Genomic DNA, 20,321 nt, shown 5'->3' on the forward strand with positions numbered 1-20,321 from the left:
ATTTTGTACTTGACAGCACATCGGAATGATTTTTCTTTCATATCCTGCTAAGCATTGGTAAAGTGCTCACTCAGTGGAAAATTACCTTATCAATATCATTAAGTGAGAACAGCAGTTGAAGAGGCCTTTATTGTACAGTCCAAACTACCTGCATTGCCAGATACTAATAAATCCTTGTTATGAAGCTTAATATGGAATGTCACAGCTCCAGAATAGGATGCTGTCATGACATCATCATGCATCATGACATGAGCTTGCTGCTTGTTACATAAAACCTGGGAAAAGTTATCTTCTCAACCTTAAGAACATTATGAACTTTTAAGCATTATCCAAATGAACTCAGTGCAGAAATTGACAAGGCAGGAAGGTCACATACATACACAACAGAATACACTGGCACAGGCTCCACACACAACGGCCAAAAGGAAAAAAAAAAAGGAAGACAGGAAAGAGTTCTGTAGGCTGAATTCACAGAGGCTGACAGCTAGCGAGCCTAGTCAGTATGAAACATATACAGAGGGAAATAATTTATAGGACACTCTCTTCAAGGACCTAACTTCCAAGTTTTTGGCACAGGTGTCTACTGTGTGAACAGACATCCAACTCTGGGTGGTTACTCCTGCCACCAATAGTCACACTCTTGGAAAGGTGTTCAGACCTTCCAGGAAAGGGAACATCTTTGGCACAAATACTTCCCATTGTGGGGGAAAAAAGGTACAGTGATCCACCGAAAGCATTTGTAACTTCAATAGGGGATAGCTGGAATATTCTTATTATTTTTGTATTAGAAACACAAGCTTGGGGAAGGCTTCGCTAACATATGTTTGCCTTGAATTCCTTCTTGAAGTCTGCTTGCTAAGATGCTGCAGCCTCACCACTTGTTTGTAAATTGTAATAGAGATGATACCAGGTACGGAAGAAAGACAAAAGCTTCTGAGTATGATAGCAGTCCTGCGGGTATCCTCTCAGAGCACTTTTCTAATCAGTTCCTTCTTGTGATCACCCGCTTTGAGAGCTCTACCAATAGCAGCTGTAGACAAGGGCTCCTGACCCCAGTGCTGTAAGGGTGCAGACCTAATCACCCAAATAGTTTTAGGTTTAACCTAAGATGAGTAGGCACGGTATTGCTGGCCAGTTTGACTAAATGGACACATAAGGGTCAGGAGAAACCATCAGGAGGAAAACCAGAAGGGCTAGAAACCAACTATGTGAGTACCAGTGAAATGCCTACATTTAGTACAGGAATAGTTACAGGCATCATAACATTGTGTGAAGCTCGGGGAATAAACTCTCGTAAGTGCTGCTGAGTTAGTGCATATAGTGTGCATTGTTTTATTATATGCATTTGACTGATTTTTTGTTAAAGTCCAGGAAGGCTACTGATAAACAGGGAATAACTGAAGAGGCAATTAACTGAAATTTACTGGCATGTATTTTGTTGTGGTTGTTCGCGGAACAACAGGCCATCATAAAGCTCTACAATTATTGTATTACACTGAATTTATAACCCAATAAAGGAAAAAAAAACCATCCCTTTTGTAAAGTGTCATTACATGCAACTATGTTTAGCAGAACGCTCCACTGGGTTCAATACATAAACCTAGAAGTGCCAAATGAAATTAGTCAATTTTCCCTCTTGAGCAAATGTGCATGTCAGACTCAGATAGTCTTACCAGGCAAAATGAAAGCTGTTGCTGGCAAAATCCTTTCAAATGATATTATTCCTCTGCTGTTTACAGAAGCATACACACAGGCACCAAGAACAAAAGGAACTGTTTGCTCAGGTTAACTGTTTGTTCAGTTTTCTGTCTAAATAGCCAGCTTTTTCATGATCTTCATTGCATGTCACACCTGCTCTGTAAATATAAAATCTCCTGTGTTCTTGGGAGTTAACACCTCACTGGCACCTGCAGCTGAACCAGCTGAGCAATAGCCTGCAAAGGCCTTGATAACACCAACCCGGAGATTTATTTAGCGTTTGTCAACTGACTATTAGGTGGAAACTTGGAAATGAAAGTGCAGGCATAGCAGGAATTGGAGAGCATTACTACACAACTGCAGGAAGGTTCAGATGAAAGCAGTGATAGTATTAAATCCAAATACACGCACACACACATAAAACTGTCTTTTCTGCAAATGCTAATGGGAGTTACTACCTTTCACATTCTGCTAAGGGGGCTTTATAATACGTCCCCTTCTTAGAGGGCTAGCTGCATGCTTCACACCAACAGTATCAGAAACTTGATACCCCTCAGCCCAAGCCAGTTCAGGCAACTAATTTGGCAGAAAACTAATTCAACAACCCCTCAACCCAATCAGCCTCTCCAAACCCACATTAATTTTTTCCCCTTGTTTCTGCTGTCTGTGAAAATGCACAAGAAAATAACAACTGGAAGTATGGATGAGGGGGTAAACGGAAAGGAGGACTCTTCCTCTTGACAGCAGCCTGAAGATAGATTAATTCCAAAACATTGGAAAATCATTCCTGTAATATACTTCCATGTTTCCTACCTCCCCACAACTATTAGCTATTTGGTACAAGTTCACACCAGTGAGGTGGAGAAAAACACTTAAAAAAAAGACTTCCCTGGTCTTGCCAGGCCAGGACGTAAGGAGTCCACTTGCTGAACGCTGGCAGAATGTACGTGGGAAAGTCAGATAGTCAGGTTTTCTATGGCTCCTACCCACAACCACCAAAATGTCTTGAGAGTTTCCTCAATACTCATTTTCTGAGAAAGTCAAGCAGCACTTCCATGAACTGAAGAAGGTTGGGCTAAGATTGAAGAAAAAATAATTGGGTTACCAACTACAACTAGAGAAAACATTAGTAATGTGCCCCTGTTGCCTTCCACACATCTGCGGTTTCAAACCACCTTGCCAGAATCTGGTACTACTACTAGGTCCTCTGTGGCTGGCGGAACCCAGTTTTTCTTCCAGCTGTGTAGCTTCCAGCTGTGCTGTGAAGGAAAACAGACTCACAAAATCCGAAAAATCAGAGATTTTCTCATTAGAGATGAGAAAATTGGCTTTTAAAATCAGATTTCCAGGCAGCCTACGCAGCAAATTGTAAGTGATCATTAACATCACGTGCTAAACATTTGGTGTAGATTTCTGACCTCCCTGAAGTCACACATCCTTCCCACCTATTTCTGCAAACCAGCACTTCACCTTTCAGCAAAACCCCTTCTCGTGGCCTTTGTTTGCACTGACGACCACAGATGCTTGGAGGAGAAGCCGCCTTACTCTTTGTCAGACTCCCACCCTTGCAGGAAGCAGCTTTTCCTTGCTCGTCACTGCTGTTGGTGCTTTCCTCCCAAACAGGATTGGGGCAAACCCCTCCTCTGCACCCTCAAGATTGAATCACAAAATTGAAACCGCCCCGCTCCCACTTCTAAACTTTGCCCCCGTGGGGTTTTGTGTGTGGGCTGCCTGCCCGTTTGGCAGTCCCACAGCACGGCCCACCGCCCCACTGTGCACCGGCCTCTCAACAGCAGGACACCCTCGAGACACCCTCCTCCTCCTCCTCCTCCTTCCTCCCAGGAGAGGAGTGAGGGCACCCGCTGCAGCGCGGAGAAGTGTCCACGCTGAACTGCGTCAGAGACATGATGTGACCGCACAGTCACAAGCACCAAGTGCCAGCTGTTTCGCTGGAGCGCAATTCGCTTCTCCTCCGTTTGAAAGACCTGGTGACACCTTTGTCCAGACTTGCCTCCCCTGTCACGCTGCCGCAATGGGCTAAAGGGCACCCATCCACCTCTGATTACTCATTGACTCTGGTTATTTTTTTTTTTGCTTACGGCGAATGATAAAGGGTTAGCCTGCCTGCTTTACATAAGGCACATGCCAGATATTATCTCTCCCACCTTGTTTCCCAACAGCAAAGCACATCCTTGCTGATGTAATGGAGTAACAGGCCTACCTCAGTTCAGCTGCTGGATATAATCAAGTTTCCTTGAAGTTCCTTTCATAAAGGTGAGTTGTGGTATCAATCTTCAAACCATAAAGAGAACTGCAGACTTCTGTTACTAACACAGAATTAAAGGGAGGAAAGTAGAGAAGGGAGAGGATGAGGTCAGAGTGCAAAACTTTGCATAAGCTATGTAACTGTGGAAGAAGAGAGTAGGGTAAAGGATGGAAAAAGAAGAAAAAAAAAAAATCACTTAATAGTTTTCTTATGGAACTTTGCTAGGAGGGCAGTGAGGCACTGGCACAGGTTGCCTGGAGAAGCTGTGGCTGTCCCCTCCCTGGAATTGTTCAAGGCCAGGTTGGACAGGGCTTTGAGCAACCATGGCAGGGGAGGTGGAACTAGATGACCTTTAAGGTCCCTTCCCACCCAAACCATTCTAAGAGTCTGTGAAACTAAGTGTTCAAATAATCTCACAATACCCAAGGAAGCAAAGGTAGAGGCTGCAGCAGGGAGAACAGTCAAAACTCACAGATTTCTGACAGACCATGCTCAGATGGAATCTTGAGCCAGGAAGGAGCATTAAAGAGCACGTAGGACTCTCCAGGCTGCCTCAACATCATGATACTCATCCAATATCCTTCAATGAGGAATCACTGGAGAAAACTACTAAAATTTCCTCAGAACTCCAGGGGCCAAAATTGTTCCTACTATTCTGTCACTGCAGCCTGGGAAGACCTTGAGTACAGCTGAGTAAGGGGAAGCACATCAGCAGGATGCAGCTCCTAACCCTTTATGGTGGGTACCGGGTTTTTGCCCAAACTTTGTACTGTGAAGTGTGAACATACTCAGATCACGAGTATCACGTTTGACTAAAACTGATCGATGGAATTGGTTTCATCCAAATTACAGCACCGAGTCGCTTGTTTTAAAAAAGTTTATTTAAACAAAGTGGGTACATTTCACAGAAATGGCTCTGAAATGCATAGCATATTATAAACAATACTGTTACTTTACAGATACTAGTTGTTATTATCCTAAATATTGCTTTTAAAAACTAACTAGCCTGCTTGGTGAATCAGAAAGCTAAAAATCCCCAGTTATCCCATCTTAGGCACTGTGAAAAAAAAAAAATAGTATGATATAACAAAGCAGGTGTCCACTTTTTCATTTACTCTACTGATTGTTTGTATTGCTGCACCATTAATTCCTCAGTTCCTATTATGTGGAAATAGCTGGCCCCTGGAGCCACATACCAAGACCAGATTTCCATAAACTGAAGCACAAATTGCCGTTGCTCAGCCAACCAAAACCCCATGCAACTGCAAGCAAAGCTGTCTGAGGGTCTTCACAACGATTAAATTAACAGACAGAGACCGTATGAGTTGACAAAAAAACTAGCAGTTTTTCTCAGCTGTGTGGATGTATCACATCCACACTGCTATTCATAAGCAACTCGACTGTAAGTTGGCAAGTCCATACATATTTCAAGCTTGACTTCAATAGAAATTGAATGCCCAGTAGAAACAGACCTTACCCTCAGCAGTGATGCAATGCCACGGAAAGTGGAATTGAGCATTTTCACAGCAACTGAGAACTGAGGACACCTTGAACATTCAGAACTTTACATAACCAAATCCAGAGGTGTCTGTTATCTGATTTTTAGGACGCCAGGGCACAAGGCAGTAAAACTGAAGAGCACAGCACCGATCCATAACCAACACCAGCTCCTTCACACAGCACTTCAGCACATGAGTCATAATGGAAATTCTTCCCATTTACACTTCTAGGACAACAGGAAGAAAGCAATTGTTGAGGTAACAGGAGTTGCACCAGGTTTGCACTGGTGTAAGTGAGTTTAGAATCAAGCAAGCTATAAAATCCATTAATTCACACACAACAAAGAAAGAAAAATCCCCTTATTTTCAAAACATATAGATACATGTAGATCAAAACATGTACGATTTCAAAGCATACAGATACATGCTCAAGAACAAACTGACTTTTTGCATTATGACATGAGCTTTACAGCAGTTTCAGCTTGGCTTGGACTGAAAATAAAGCTTGAACTCTGGCCAGCAGAGCTCCTTTGGAACTGTTTGTGAAGAGAGAAGAATGAGGTCTGAAGCAGTCCAAGAACATCAATGTTTCATTCACCATCTTCAAGTAGTTTTTGTAAATTGTTCTGTATCTTAGAAAAAGACAGAAAAATAATTGGGAGGCAGGAAGTTGTTATGCTGCATTAAAAAATAAAAAAAAAAAAATCAAGACATACTCTTCAGTATACTCCCCATGTGCACACTAATTCTGTCACAACTATTCATATCAATGGTATTCATGTCAAATGCTTCCTGTACTAGAGTCAAAGAAAACATCTGGATACAATCAGCCAGCAGCACACCTAGCATTCATATTCTAAGTATCTCTTGCAGTTTCCTCCTATAGATTCTCTCCTTCACTAGATATGAGAAAATAAGATAGAAAAAATCCAGAGCTAGAAAGCAAAGGACAAGAAACAAGAGTTATTTTGAACTTGACAAAATCCAGGTAAAAGCCTCAAACTTCGAAGTCACAGCCCTTAGGTTTAAGTGGATAATTCAAATAGTTTTGTAACAGGTTCAGCTGTTGTTGGTGCACAGCAAAACAAGGTCTTCTAACCATTAGCAGACATGTCCCATTTGCCAGATTTAGTGTACTGATTGTGGGTTATCTTCCCCTCTTACACTGAAGGCAATGCCAGCCAGTCGCATCCTCAGGCATGATTTGCGCAGACCTACTTTACACAGCCTGTTTATCCACCTTTTATGTTCTTGTCCTTAAAAGCAAAGAGGGTAGAATATAATGGGCCACATCTCCTGGAATACATGTTCCCTTTATCTTACTAAGTAGCAGTCACTGACTACTGAAGGCTTAGGCACAGCCACTTTCAGGCTTAACATTGAGGAGCCATTGTACTTCCTGTTCAAGGATACCATTTCTTCATCCCACCTCGTGATTTCTAGCCCAGATGCACATCTTTTTCAAGAGGGGCATTTTGGGGAAAGGAAAACAGTAAGAAGCACCTAATTTTATAGGAGTCAGCGCATACATAGGAATTTCCTTTTAACTAGCTACACTAGAATAAGGGAATGAGTAACATTATGACACGTTTTCCCTGACATAATTTAAGGCTTTATCATCTGAGAGACACAGTGCATTTTAACAACCTGTCAAATACACTTACATGCCAAAGCAAAATTCTGCTAAGCCGTGGCCATTCCCTGGCTCCAGGTATGAAGCAGAGCTTGTAAAAATCACAAGGTCACACTGAAAAACTCATTGCAGCATACTCTTGCACTGAACATTTTTTAACTGGAGAGTAATTTTTAGTTTTAACGTAGATTATTTCTGTGCTCTAGTTTACAATGCTGCGGTTTCATAGGAAGTGAGGGGACAGACGACAAGCAACACTGGAACTTTTATGGTACCATCTCTGCTGACGAAGCCCACAGCACTCAATTACTAGCACTTTTCACTGAGGCATATGAAACAGTTAAGCAACTGCAGTGACTTTGCTTAGAGAACATAAAGCTATTAGACTTCTATCAGTTTTGCAGTACAAGGGCAGGGTCAAACATCCTGTTCTAACCACTGCGCAGCTAGATTAGAGAGGACTGGGATGTGGCACCATGCAGCTACAGGCAATATTCATTTAGCTTGTATACACAGCAGCTGATTATGTCTAGAGTATCTGGCAAATACAAGGTAAGGCTAAGGGAAAGGAACTGAAAAAAGCACATGACTTAAGACTCTAATTCAGGACAGAGGGTTACTTCTCTGGGAACAGCTGAATGACCCAACCGTCCAGCTGCCTTTTACTGTGTCTCCAAGCAGAGACTATATAAGGGAGCGGGAAAGTGCCCAGGCCTGCTGCAAAGGGCTGGCTGGCCAGCTTCCCACAGAAATGAAGTGAGGTCTCTCATGAACCATCTTGCCAGACTGACCCAGATAGCTGGAAAGCTGTAACCTCTTAAATGACCTAATTTGGCGAAAGATTGTATCTGGTAAGCATTTTCCCCTTGTATTCATATTGTTATTACCCAGAGCATACAGAGGGGTTATGCTAGCATTACTCTCGACTTCCACAGCCAAGGGGGTGGAGAAGTGGGGGGAAAAAAGTTCTTTCTGGCAGTCTTTCTAAAACCTATGCCACATAGGTAAACAGCGATATGATATATTCCTAGCTTTATGCTCTTTGAGAAACTTGGTTTGGGAAAAAAAAGCTGCTGAAAGACCTTGGCACACACTCAGTTTTAGAAACAGAGGCAAAAATATCTCATGTGACTTAAGCACATAGGCATTCCAGTAATTTTTATTTTTGCTCCACTAATACTTTTTTTCATGCTTGGCCAGTATATACCTTCCCAACATGTAACATTTCATACAACTGTACTGGGGGCAGCTGTCAAGATTTGGAGGCAGGGGCAGGGCAGGGGGCTGCAGGGAAGAGGCCAGGGACTGCCCTGTGCTGGACATCGCTGTTCCAGCAGCATGGACCCACCGCAGGGCACAGCTGAGCTCCTCAGCCAAGATGCTGGTGGAGCCTCTGGGAAAGTGTATTTCAGAAAGGGGAAAAACACCAAACAGAGAGAGAAGGAGAGTAAGAGGATGAGAAACAACAGAGGGAACACCAACACCCGAGAAGGAGGAAGGGGAAGAGATGCTCCACAACACAGATGATGTCCATGCTGCAGCCCACATGGAGAACCCACGCCAGAGCAGGCGGTTACTTCCTGAAGGACTGGAGCCCTTGGAGGAGCTCACATAGCAGCAGGGAGAAAATGGGGGAAGAAAGGAGCAGCAGCGAAAAAATTGTTATCTATTGACAGCAACCCCCCACCAGCCCCACTTGGGCGGCAGGTTGTGAGGTGAGGAATCAGGAGCAAATAAGTGAAGTTGAGCCTGGGACAGGGAGAAGGAAAGATGTTGTCCTATCATTTGTCATTGTTTCTCACTACCCAAATCTGTTTTAACTGGCATTACATTAAACTGCTTTTCCCCAAGTTGAGTGTCTTTTCCCTGGGGTGGTAACTGGTAAGAAATCTCCCTGGCTTCATCTTGACCCATGAGTTTTGTCATCGTGTCTTCTCCCCCCGCCCTGCCAGGAAGAGGAAGAGAGGGAGCGGCTGGGTGGGCATATGACTGCTGGCCAAGGTTAGCCCACCGCAATGCCTGAAGTGGAAAACAGCCCTGCACACCCACCCTTGTTTTGAATAGGTTTCCAGTTTAAGTCAGTAAGTGAACTTACCTTTGCAATTAGAGAATGGTAAAAAGTAAAGGTCAGGTATACGGAACTACACAACTGATGCAGCAGCATTTGTGTTACTAAAGTGAAACAGGCAGATTCCAGCCACCTCACATGAAGAGGATGACTACATATGAAAGTCATCATCGTTCTTCTTAATCAGAAAAGTAAAACTCAAACAAAAGCCCCAGACAGAAAAGTTAATCAAATGGTAATAAAAGTTAAGTTCAAAATCCTTAGCCTTGACAAACCAAAAAAAAACCCTGAGATAATCAGATGCAAATAATCACCCCTGAAGTGTCCAGTTTATTAGTATTCCTACTTGTAAGCCTCAGCTCAAGGCAAAACATTTATACATACTAATATTTGTATTTGGGCTAATTTATAGTCCAAAACCCAGTCCTTCATCTAGGAAAACATGCCAGCTTCTGGTATCAAATCTGGGGGTAACTTGGCACTTTTCAAAATAACAGACTACAGAAATTCAGCAATAACCAGATTAGTCTATCAGCATTTGTATTATATCATAGGAATTTACCTTTTCCAATTTTATAAGATTAGCAGTTAACTCCTCACAAAGGGCATCAGCATTAATTTGCAGATGAGATCCCAAACCTTGGCGCACTGGATGTCTGTCAAACAAAATGAAGAAGTAAGTGTGACAGCAGCAAGAAAGAGGAAAACAGAGCTGAGATATACATGTAGATGGGAATACAGTGGAGACACTGTGAACTGTACTTGTTTACAGAAATAAAAGCCTAAGGCACTTCTGCACTCTTGACCACATTCTTTGTGGTCTCATTCTCCAGAAGTTTGGATGGAAAACTTTAGAGCTATTTCCACTGGAAAAAAGTTGAAAAGTTGCATGAGTTCCATGTCCTGTGACTTGGAGGAAATTAGAAAGCCCAGCTCCTTGACACTATAGAAGTGCACATTAGGTCATCCTGTATCTTGTACTGTTTGGGATCATAGCAACAGAAAACAGAACTTCCTCGTGTAAGAGTGCTTCAGAAGGGGGACACAGCGTCCTGCTAAGAAACACATGCCAAAGGTGGGAAAATAGCTTTTGACACTGCCAACTGTTAGAGGTAGGTTTACCCCTCTCCTTGCATTATTGGTAAAGTAGAAATGCAAGCCAGTTTAAGAACCATTTTCTTCCTATTCCTTTTTCATCGAGAACCAATCTCTGACACATGTATACAAGTCCTACTGCTTTCCACAGAAGACGGCTGAGAGCAGTTGGATCCTAAGCAGCACAGTCATTGTTCAATATGAACACAAGAGCATTGTCAGCATGACCTGTTTGTCATGGATGGCTCATCAAAGAAAGCTGAATTAACAAGCATGCTTATTCAAGATCTTGCTCCATGTTCAAAACGCATTGCAGGCAGGTCTACTCAGCTGGGGTACAGCTCTGCCTTGAATTTTATTTTCCCCCTCTGTTTATCAGGTGGTGCTTCTCCACCTGTCAACATTCCCACTCATGCCGCATGTAGCTGCAGGTTTTGCACTAAGATTTACAAATTACTTTTGAAGCCATGTTTTTCAGGGAGCTCAGAAAAAATCTGTTATAAGAAGGGGAGAAGAGTTAATACAAAATTTAATGCTGAATAAACTGATTAGTATTCTCAGCAGTATCCAGTCAACTGCCTACTGTCCTAAGAGATTAGCAGGCAGCTAATACAACTTACAGTGGCAAACTGCTGTGGTGTATGCCCCTGTACTGCCTCTCCATTTGATGTCTACATTTCTCCTATCCATGCAACATGGATATTAAAAAAAAAAATTAACATGCAGGGACAGATGACACCCATGACTCCAGCTATAGAATGGAACTATCTATGGCACTATGGCCTTTTTCCCTGTCTCCTCTTCAAATACACAGAAAACCTTCCCTTAGTGTGTTTGGATTTTTTGTTTTGCTTTGGTTTTGTGGTGTGATTTGTTTTTAATTTTTTTTTTTAATTTTAGCAAGCAGCATATCAGTTTCTAAAGAGAATATAGGCAGCCCAAAGCTTCAGAAAACATTACACAACAAGTCAGATGTATTTATTAGTCTAAAGACTATGAAGTACCTTCTGTCATTCTGTCATCTTAGATTAATCGAATGACAGGAAGACTAAAGACAGAAGTCACACCTTTTCGACAGAATCACGGCTCTGGAAAGGAACTGCTTGCTTCAGCAGTTTACACTGAAGTTACCCACAGCTATCTGAAACATTCTCAAGGCAGCAGTACACCATGACCTTTGTACTGAAAGTCTTAAATAGAAAGCTGTGAGATGAGGCTATTACAGATACAAGAACTACAGGACACTAAAGTGTCACACAGGCATTGCAGTATCACAGTGATTTCTGAAGAAAATAGATGAGCATGACAGATACCAGAAAAAGATTTAAAAAAACCAACATTTTACAGAATGTATCTTACTCCTTAATATGTGAATCAAAGGATGTGATGGAAATAAGACGTTCTTCCAGGACACTGATTTTATATCTCATGTAGAAGGTAGAAAATATTAATATACAAACACTGTAAAGAAAGAAAAATAAGGTAAATTAGTTAATGGTAACTTTAGAAGTACCTGACAAATTTAATTTTAAAAGCCATTTAAATTGTTACTTGTACATGTTGAATAATTAAGGTATCATTCTTAGAAACATCTCAGGAATAACCATTAGTGGTATTCAGACAGTTATGAAAATGTCAGCCTTGAGTATGGCTTTGCTAAGTAACCTGTAAAACTAACTTGCAAGAAAATCCTAGTATTTTGACAGTCTTGGTAGTAATTGTTAACTTACAGAACTGCATAAAATACAAGTACATGGTTCAGAGATAGGAGCTTCTGGGACTTCACTCTGTGGAAGAGCTTCAAGGGTTCAGAATGGCCTGCGAGGAGAAGAACCAAGAATCATTTTGATCAAAGCAGACCGTGGCACACAAATGGTGTTTTGAAGCATGCAACAGATAATATAAACATAGGGATACACAAGACAGAGATCTTCCAAATTATGTGAACTGACACAACTATGCAAACTTCTCTCACCTAACTCCAGCTGAAGATCTGCCCTTGACTCCTTACCATTTCGAGGACTGTTGCGGGCTTTTCCATCAGGTCCACGTTTACTGTGTGCATCTGAACGGACAGACTTTGCCTCAGTCTTGGAAACTTTCAAGTGAGTCTGTGTCTCAACAACATGATAATCTGTCAAAAGGAAGATTTTTAGTAAAGCTGAAATATGAAGTCAAAGGAAGCTGTTGGTAGTCAAAGATTAGGGGAAGAGCAGGATTTTAAAAGGAGCATTTCTGGACTTGGACAGGAAGCAGAAGTTGGTTTAGTGGCCTTAAAATAGTTTACATAGTAATTCCATGTCATCGCAAAATATAAAGAAACACCTGGACTGAAAAAGGACGATGTATGCTGCATTTACATCTCCACGTCCTTTGAAAGATGGCAATCTGTGCAAACTTTGAAGGTTATCACTAAATTTCCACTCAGAAGACTATACAGACACAAAAGTAATCTCACACAAGGACTGAATATGCTAGAGTCATGACTCCAAATTACTTTAATAGCAATATCAAATGGAGATATTGCATTGTTACTTTAAAAAGGAGATTAGAGCTCCCTTTCCTGACTGATTTTAAAATGCAGATTATGTCTTAAAAGAGATGGGACAGAAAAATCCAGTCACACTCAGTTTTGTTCATGCTTTACTTGCACGTCCTGGACTGCTCTAATGATGCATGAGAAACAGAAATACAAGTGACAGATGTGCTCTCCCCCCACCGCTCAACTCTTTTCCTAGGGCGATTCCTTAACTCAATATTGTTTTTTAAACATGCAGAAAAGGAAAATGGAAAGGTTCGAAGTAGTTATTAACCATAAGGAAGTAAGACAGCAAGTTAAGTCATTATTCAGAAGCATTCATGTGGCAAGTGACGACAACACAATTTAGTTACTGCTTGACAAATACCACTGAACAATTAAAAAAAACACACACAGTAAATACCAAAGACCAATGAAAGTAATAAGCCCCAAATCATACCACTGAACAGAAGACACAAAGCAAAAAAGAAGAATTAATTAAAACTGACATGACAGAAAACTGCTATAAAAAATGAAAGTGTTTAATTTAGAAGTAATGGTAGAAGTTTCTTCTTACACAAAGTGCTTCACAGTATGATGGAACCCGGAGCAGTAACAGCGTAACAACACATTAATCTAGGTTTGGCTAATAACATTCAGCATGTGATAAATAAAACAAGTTCTGCTGTACTTATGAACTTATACACAGTGACTTTCTACACCGTATTGCTACTAACTAGATGAAGAACTTGAGGCATAAGAGACTACAAACAGCAAGAACAGTTAAGAACAACTCTGGACAGTATCTTCAAGTGCCTTAACAACAGCAAAGAACAAAAAGAGGGTTCAAAAAATGAATGCACAAAAAACATACGTTAAAAATAACTTTTTTGATGACCAAAAGCAACCATGGCACAGAATGTTATTCATATAGTTTAAAATATGTTACACTGTGACTTGAACTACTTCAGAATAGTGGTTTTTGTTTGTTTGTTTTTCTTTTCTTTTTTATAGGAGGAACTTCTCCTGCATTGTATCTCTGCTAGCATAACTGATGGTGGATGTAGGGAGCAGATAGTGCATGGATAAGCAATTGGAGGCAGTAGTGACAAACCACATCAAATGCTGACCAAGTCATTGCCTGAGTCTGGATCACAAAGGGATGTAATAAAAGAAACACAGTTATTGTGGCTTTGAGGAAGACATTGAAAACCATGTAATTCTCCAGGACTGTGGAGAATGTAGATTCCACATCATGATGGGATTACAGAAGCAAAACTGAGAGCTAAGCCACTCTCATTTTCTTGGGGCCCCACGATCCCACTCACCTTGGAAGCACTCCAGCTCTGGGGTCTGTGAGCCTGTGCTGCTGGACTCTTCCATCTGTTGTCTCCGCTGCTGCACTATTCCATCCAGATCAGAATAGTCTTCATTGAAATCCTGATGGGGAGCAAGAGTCACAAGCAAGCTCAGTCTTGCTCTAAATCTAAACAATCTTAGTTCCTCTGACCTTCCTCTAGGAACTGAACCATCAATTACGGATTTAAAACTGTTTAACCAGGAACAATCTGTGATATCAAGATGCTGAGATCAAGTTAGCAAACCAACCTCATATGATCACCAGAATTTAAGACTCATACCCTGCCTTTGTTTAAGTGAAGAGATTTAAGTCCATGTGCAAAAGAAAGACTGTTAAGTTAGATAAACTGAGAAGTCCAGGACAGGCATTACCAAAATTAGACTCCGGTCGTCACATGTGGCTACACAGCCCTTTCATATGTCTGAACTGGCTCACACAGAAAGGACTGTAACCAGAAACACTTCAATAACTGTTCATGGCAGTGGAAGAAGCAACTTTAACCCAGCACAGAGCGCTGTGAAACCCAACTGCTAAAGGGAGCTATGTAGAGCATATACACCATGGAATATAGCCAAGGCATGCACATGTATATGTACTGAACGTGATCAGATCAAATTACACCTATGCTAATCATTCCCACTGCTTCCTAATATTAAAACCTGATGGAAGTTTTAGGAACAGATGTCGTTATTTCCTCCCATTTCCTTTCTTCAGACATTGTAAGTAGTACTTGCAATGAAAGGTGCCATGCGACGAAAGAGCAAACATCTAAGCCATTTACCAGGGGCAGAGTTGTCGGACGATCAGCCCTGAAGCTGTTTTCTGCAGAAGAGGGATTTGGACTGTTGCCCATACTTGTATCCTGAAAAAAGCAGCAGTGTTAACAAGGAACACACTGAGAAACTACTTAGCATTTAAAAGCAGAAAAGCAATAATAATGAACACAAAACTACATACCATCTTCATTCCCATTAGTACTTACCTCAAGATGTCTACAGATAGATTTTAATAGCTTGTAGGTGGTATCTCTGGAGAGTAAGGAGACAAACATATACTGAAAAGCAAAAGTTCCATAACTGTTTGAGAAAAGGCATACAATACACGCTTCCTTTTATCTAAATAAAACTGACAGGTGGTTTTGCTGACCAAGTAACTATTTTCAAGAAATTTTGTATAGCAGGAAAAACCTCCACTCCTTCTAAGCCTATGACCTGAGGGTAATGACAAAGAACACAGAACAGGCACAGTAAAGCTACCATGTTCTGCTGCAGAAACCAGTGCGTAGTCAAGATCTGTTCTTTTTTTAAAAATATGTTGTATACTATGTTTTACCTACCGCTTATTAAAAAAAAATACACACAATTCACTTTTTGTAGTCTTATGCATCCACAAAATATTGGTGCAATGAAAATGGGATGTTTCTAAAACTTCTCTTACGATAACAACATTTTCTACTGATTTATGCAATTGCTATTCCTGAGTATCACTGTAAGCAACTGTATTTTGTGCATCTAAGGTATTGCTGGTCAGGTAAGAGACCCAATTAAATGAAAGAATACTGTTACAGCTGCCAACAAGTCAGGCAACCCTCTGTGCATGCACCTCCAGACCCAGCTGTTTCAGTTCCCCCAGTGCTACTACACAGCAGTCTTGGAGAATGGGGAATAATAGATCACAGAGAGCAGGTGGCAGCCAGAGGTTCTGTTTCTTATTTTCTCATAAAGTTCTACATAGCTTTGTCTACTGTAGATCCAAAGAAAAAAGACAGGGTGTTAGAAAGAGAAAAAAATAAATAAGGTCCTTGTCTGTCACGAGACAGGAGGCAGAAGCAGCTAGAATCATCTGCTAAGAAAGCAGATCCTCCAGGGTCCTAAATCTAAATGCTCACATGTGACCAATTCCTATAGCTGCTTACGTGGCCACTTGGCACCTACAAGAACGCCTCACATAACTCCCCATAGGTAGGGGAAAAAAAAAAAGAGAAAAAAGCTGAAAAAGAAAGTAGGTAGAATGCAATTTCTTCACCCTCTACCAGTACTTACCCTATCTGTGACTGTTGCTATGATCAGAGCATTTGGCACAAGAAGGGCAGTTTTGGTTTTCTTCAAAAGTGTCACCGAAAGCACAGGTATACTAATCTGAAACAAGATCAATGTATTGTGAAGAGTCCCAACACGCACATACAAATCTGCATGCTCTTTCACAAGGAGCCAGCCTACCAACTGTGATAAGCCAGACCTTCAACACTCTTCATTTAAAGATTTCTCTACTATGTCCTTGATTATTAATATTTCACATAGAACAGGTATCGTTTCAGATTATTACTATCTCTTAACTATTTTTACTTCTGTTTTCACCAGATGCCAGCCCAGGTTTTTGTTGATGTCTTCCTTTCCCAATCCCTGCTGGCTCTTACAAGACTACAGGCTTAGTTCACCACAGATCTGCAGAACAAACCAGTCTTAAAACTAGGTTTCTTTGTTTAGAAACAAAACATTTCAGAGCAGATCAGACAAGAAAGGCTTGTTGAAGAATGAATATAAAAGTCTTCTCACCACATACAGGTCCTTCAGTCTGCAGCAAGCAGCTGAGTAAACAACTCATCCTTCAGTAATGTTGAAGGACCCAACACCCACATACCCACTGACTGACTTAAACTGATTCCTGTGTGCGCCATCCAGACTGTCTACATTTACATTGAAAAGTTTTCAATTTTCCTTCCTGCTTTGTGTTTACATGAAACCCCATTAGCTTAATGTCTGCTAAGTTTCAGAGTATCTTCAGACACTCTGTATGGGCTCTTCTTGTAAATCCTACATCACAAAGGACCAAATACCTGGTTTGACTTTCAGCTGTAAAGCCTAGAGCTTATCCAGTAAGGCCAACAGAATAGTCCTGGATACGCACGATTAAGACACAGCTCCTGTTAAAAATTCCTTTGGCACACACAGTCACAACTACATGAGAAATCTGGAAGCAAGATTAAAAGTGTCCAAAGATTATTCAGCAAGTGATCATAGCTCTGAGTTAAAAACACATCAGTGCAGAAGCAGAGTAAAGATACTTTGTGCATAGTTGTTCAGAACAGCAACAAAGCAATGAAATGAAAAATTGTACCAAAAAATGGATTTGTGTACATTAGTCTGGGTGCAAGATTGCCAACCACTGCTGAAGTTTTGCTAGTCAAGTATCCACTTGTCATCTAAGGGTTAGAAATTCGCTCCTTACTCAGTACTTGGTTTCATTAAAAAAGTTGCTAGCAGAAAAAAAAACAACCTACCCAAAGCATGGTTTTTGCAACACTTTCCAAAACAGTTTTTTCTAGGAGTGGGGAGAAGGGAGCAGCTACAATGTGTGTTTGACAGGAAAAACCCAGAATCCTCAAGAGGTCAGAACAGAATCTGCACAACTTTACAAAAGCAAACCAAAACAACAAACCAAAGCCAAACCAGAAGATTTTTCAGCAGAAATCGTGCTAATAGTAATGATAAAAAAACAAGCTTAGAAGTTTTCTAATTGGTTGAGTTGACCTCAAAGAAGTTTAAATCAGAGATGTTAATGGCATTCTACTGCATGCTGTTCTGATGGATAACATTACTGTAATCAAGACTAAAGTGCATTTAAGTGGGATTAAGTACTTGCTTACTGCTTTGGTACCCCAGCATTAGAGTAAAATGGTAAAATCACTGCAAAGTACTTTATCTCTGTCTGGAGTAATAATTATTTCAGGAAGCAAGGTTTACCTGCAGGCAACTTGGAAAGCAACTACAACTCGTAAGACAATGCTCAGCTGCAGGAAAGACTCAAGCTACTCAGTACGTAGCTAAAACAGAACTACCTGGAAAGACAGTGATGTCTTTCAAAGCCTAGTCAGTCCTGCAGAAGGAATCTTTTATTTTTGAATATTCACAGTGTTTATACTGCAGACTAAAGTCTCCTGATTTGCATGGCTGTTTGCTCCAACAAAGCTTTCAACAACAATAACAAAAAACTGCAGGTAGAAGAACTCATGTTGAAAAATTTATTAGAACGTGTAGACCCGCTATTTCTCACAATAAAATACTTAATCACTAAGCTTGAATTGTTCTACAAGTTCTATGCAATAGAAGTTGTGTGTCTCGGAAACTCTGTCAGTGTATCTGACTGCTAAGAAGGTTCCTCTTCCTGTCAAGCTTCCTCTTCTCCTCCCTCTCCCATTACATTATTTGTCATTATATCCCTGATTTTCCTGCTTTTTTGTTGGTGGCATTCCTAAAAACTTGTGCCTGCTGTATGTGACAAAGCTTTAAGTGTGTGTTGCAGAGGTAGGGGAAGACAGCTGGAAGTAAATGATCAGGCCTGTCCCCTTCACTCTCACTTCTCCCTGCAATGTTTTCTGAAAACGATGACTGAGAATTGAATAATTTGGAATATCACTATGGCCACATTTACAAACACTGTCTATTCTACCCTATCCTGTAATATGTTTTCTCTTTTCATCATGTACATAAATATGCATGTATTCCTGTATTTAAAACTCTGTTGATAAAGATAATTTCCTAGTACAACATCATTACCATTCTGCATCTTTTTTTCTAGGTCTTTCTAGTCTACTTGGTAGACTTCTACCAGATTTTTGTATACATTTACCTTAGTTTGAATTTAGAAAGCTGTCTCACATTTGTTTGTGATGAACAGGAGATCACTAGTACAGCAGCTTCAATTTTAATGAAACTAATTGCCAAGATAGTTGTTACTAATTATGAATGGCAGTATCAAACCGTTTGTTAATTTTGATTTCCTTGTTTGTGCCACATGGTTTCCACAGACATACACACCATCTGCAGTAACGTACTGCCCATGACTAATAGAATCCATTAACTAGGAATCAACAATGACTCAGTTTCTTGGGTCAAGCAGTAAAATATAACAACCCATAAGGTCACTATGAACAATGCGTTGTTAATAATTTTAAGCAATCTTTAAATCTATTCTACCTTCTTAAAAGCCCTTTCAAAGATAGATGGTGTTCCATCAAAATGGTTGACGGCAGAGAAATGAGATACTGTCAACTCCTAAACTGGTTTCATCACCCAGCTGACTGACAAAGCGTCTGGACCTAACCAGCAACTTTGTTCAAGGAAGTACTCCAGAAAGAAGCCAAAGAAATCCTCACAGCAAATCGAGCTGTTTCCCAATAAAAGCTCAAAGCAAGACTTTACATAAACCAAGAAATCCACTCCAAAAGCTCCAAATCAACAGAACCAGAACACAAATCTTTTTGGAAAGGCTTTATTTTTATCTGTATTCATATCATTCACCACAGGGGGCCCAAGTCTTAACGTGGGTCCTTTCTGCACCAACAAAGAGTAAACAATGATCTTGTAAAATGGGATCTTCCTGACTGCTCATGTCCCATTTTTGGTCTTCACACTAGGCCCATGTAGTGCTGTGGCTTTCCCCCCCAAGTTCCCATTGGACCACCTGGCGACCTCAGAAACAGCCGACATTGTATTCTTGCCTGTACTGCAAGAGCAATTAGCTGGGATAACTAGCCATTTCTCTTGCCTTTGAAGGACAGCAGTGAGTTGGGACAATGAGGCGCTCCCTTACCATACTTGGAACTTCTGCTACCCTCTTGATAAGGGGCAGGACTGCACAGTCTAAGGAACATCAAAATTACCCTGTTGTTGGCAAGAATTACCTCACACCAATCGTGGCCAGGATGGAAATTTTCTGACCGAAGTCACTCATTTTGACACCACAAACAGTAGTACCAGGAAAGGCCCTCTGAGCTCTTCTGGACCGCAGTGGGCTGCACCCAGTATCTCCCTCTGAGTGGAATGCCTCTCAGAGTACTCTGAACTCTGAAGTTTGAAGTTACTGTCACTCACAGAACCTGGGCTGAACTACAGCAATCCCTCGCTCCTTGAGGCTCGATCTTTGCCCGTTGAGGAAAATCATTTGAAGTGAGTATTTGACTGAACTCGAGGGGAATTTTTAACAGGTACCTTTATCTACACATATTGTCTATATGCCTGTGTGAATCGATTCAAATCATGATGTCCTATTATTGTGATTGTAGTGAATGCTTTTTAATCACTTTGTAAATGCTAAGTTAACCAATGATTAATCACTGCTAAATTCCTATGATTTTTTTTCCTCTTGCTCTCTCCCTTTAACTGTAAACAAACCTTAAACTGAT

At 40.9% G+C, this 20,321-nt stretch overlaps 1 protein-coding gene across 4 annotated transcripts in view; it reads right to left on the reverse strand.

Annotated features, from left to right (window-relative positions):
- Positions 1-4,858: 4,858 nt before the first annotated feature.
- Positions 4,859-20,321, reverse strand: part of GRAMD2B (GRAM domain containing 2B) — a 43,820-nt gene continuing 28,357 nt past the window's right edge. For 3 of the 4 annotated variants that reach the window (XM_009932202.2, XM_075411191.1, XM_075411190.1), the window contains exons 6-14: positions 16,180-16,275; positions 15,120-15,191; positions 14,919-14,999; positions 14,106-14,217; positions 12,271-12,393; positions 11,990-12,077; positions 11,619-11,720; positions 9,727-9,820; positions 4,859-6,095 (exon numbers count right to left, since the gene is read on the reverse strand). In XM_009932202.2, coding sequence (XP_009930504.1) covers positions 6,054-6,095; positions 9,727-9,820; positions 11,619-11,720; positions 11,990-12,077; positions 12,271-12,393; positions 14,106-14,217; positions 14,919-14,999; positions 15,120-15,191; positions 16,180-16,275 — 810 coding nt within the window. In that variant the 3' untranslated portion in view covers positions 4,859-6,053. The remainder of the gene's footprint in view (positions 6,096-9,726; positions 9,821-11,618; positions 11,721-11,989; positions 12,078-12,270; positions 12,394-14,105; positions 14,218-14,918; positions 15,000-15,119; positions 15,192-16,179; positions 16,276-20,321) is intronic. The other variant, XM_075411189.1, reaches the window with a different exon arrangement.

Source organism: Opisthocomus hoazin, chromosome Z (assembly GCF_030867145.1).
Source record: "Opisthocomus hoazin isolate bOpiHoa1 chromosome Z, bOpiHoa1.hap1, whole genome shotgun sequence".
In the NCBI taxonomy this organism is placed as follows: domain Eukaryota; kingdom Metazoa; phylum Chordata; class Aves; order Opisthocomiformes; family Opisthocomidae; genus Opisthocomus; species Opisthocomus hoazin.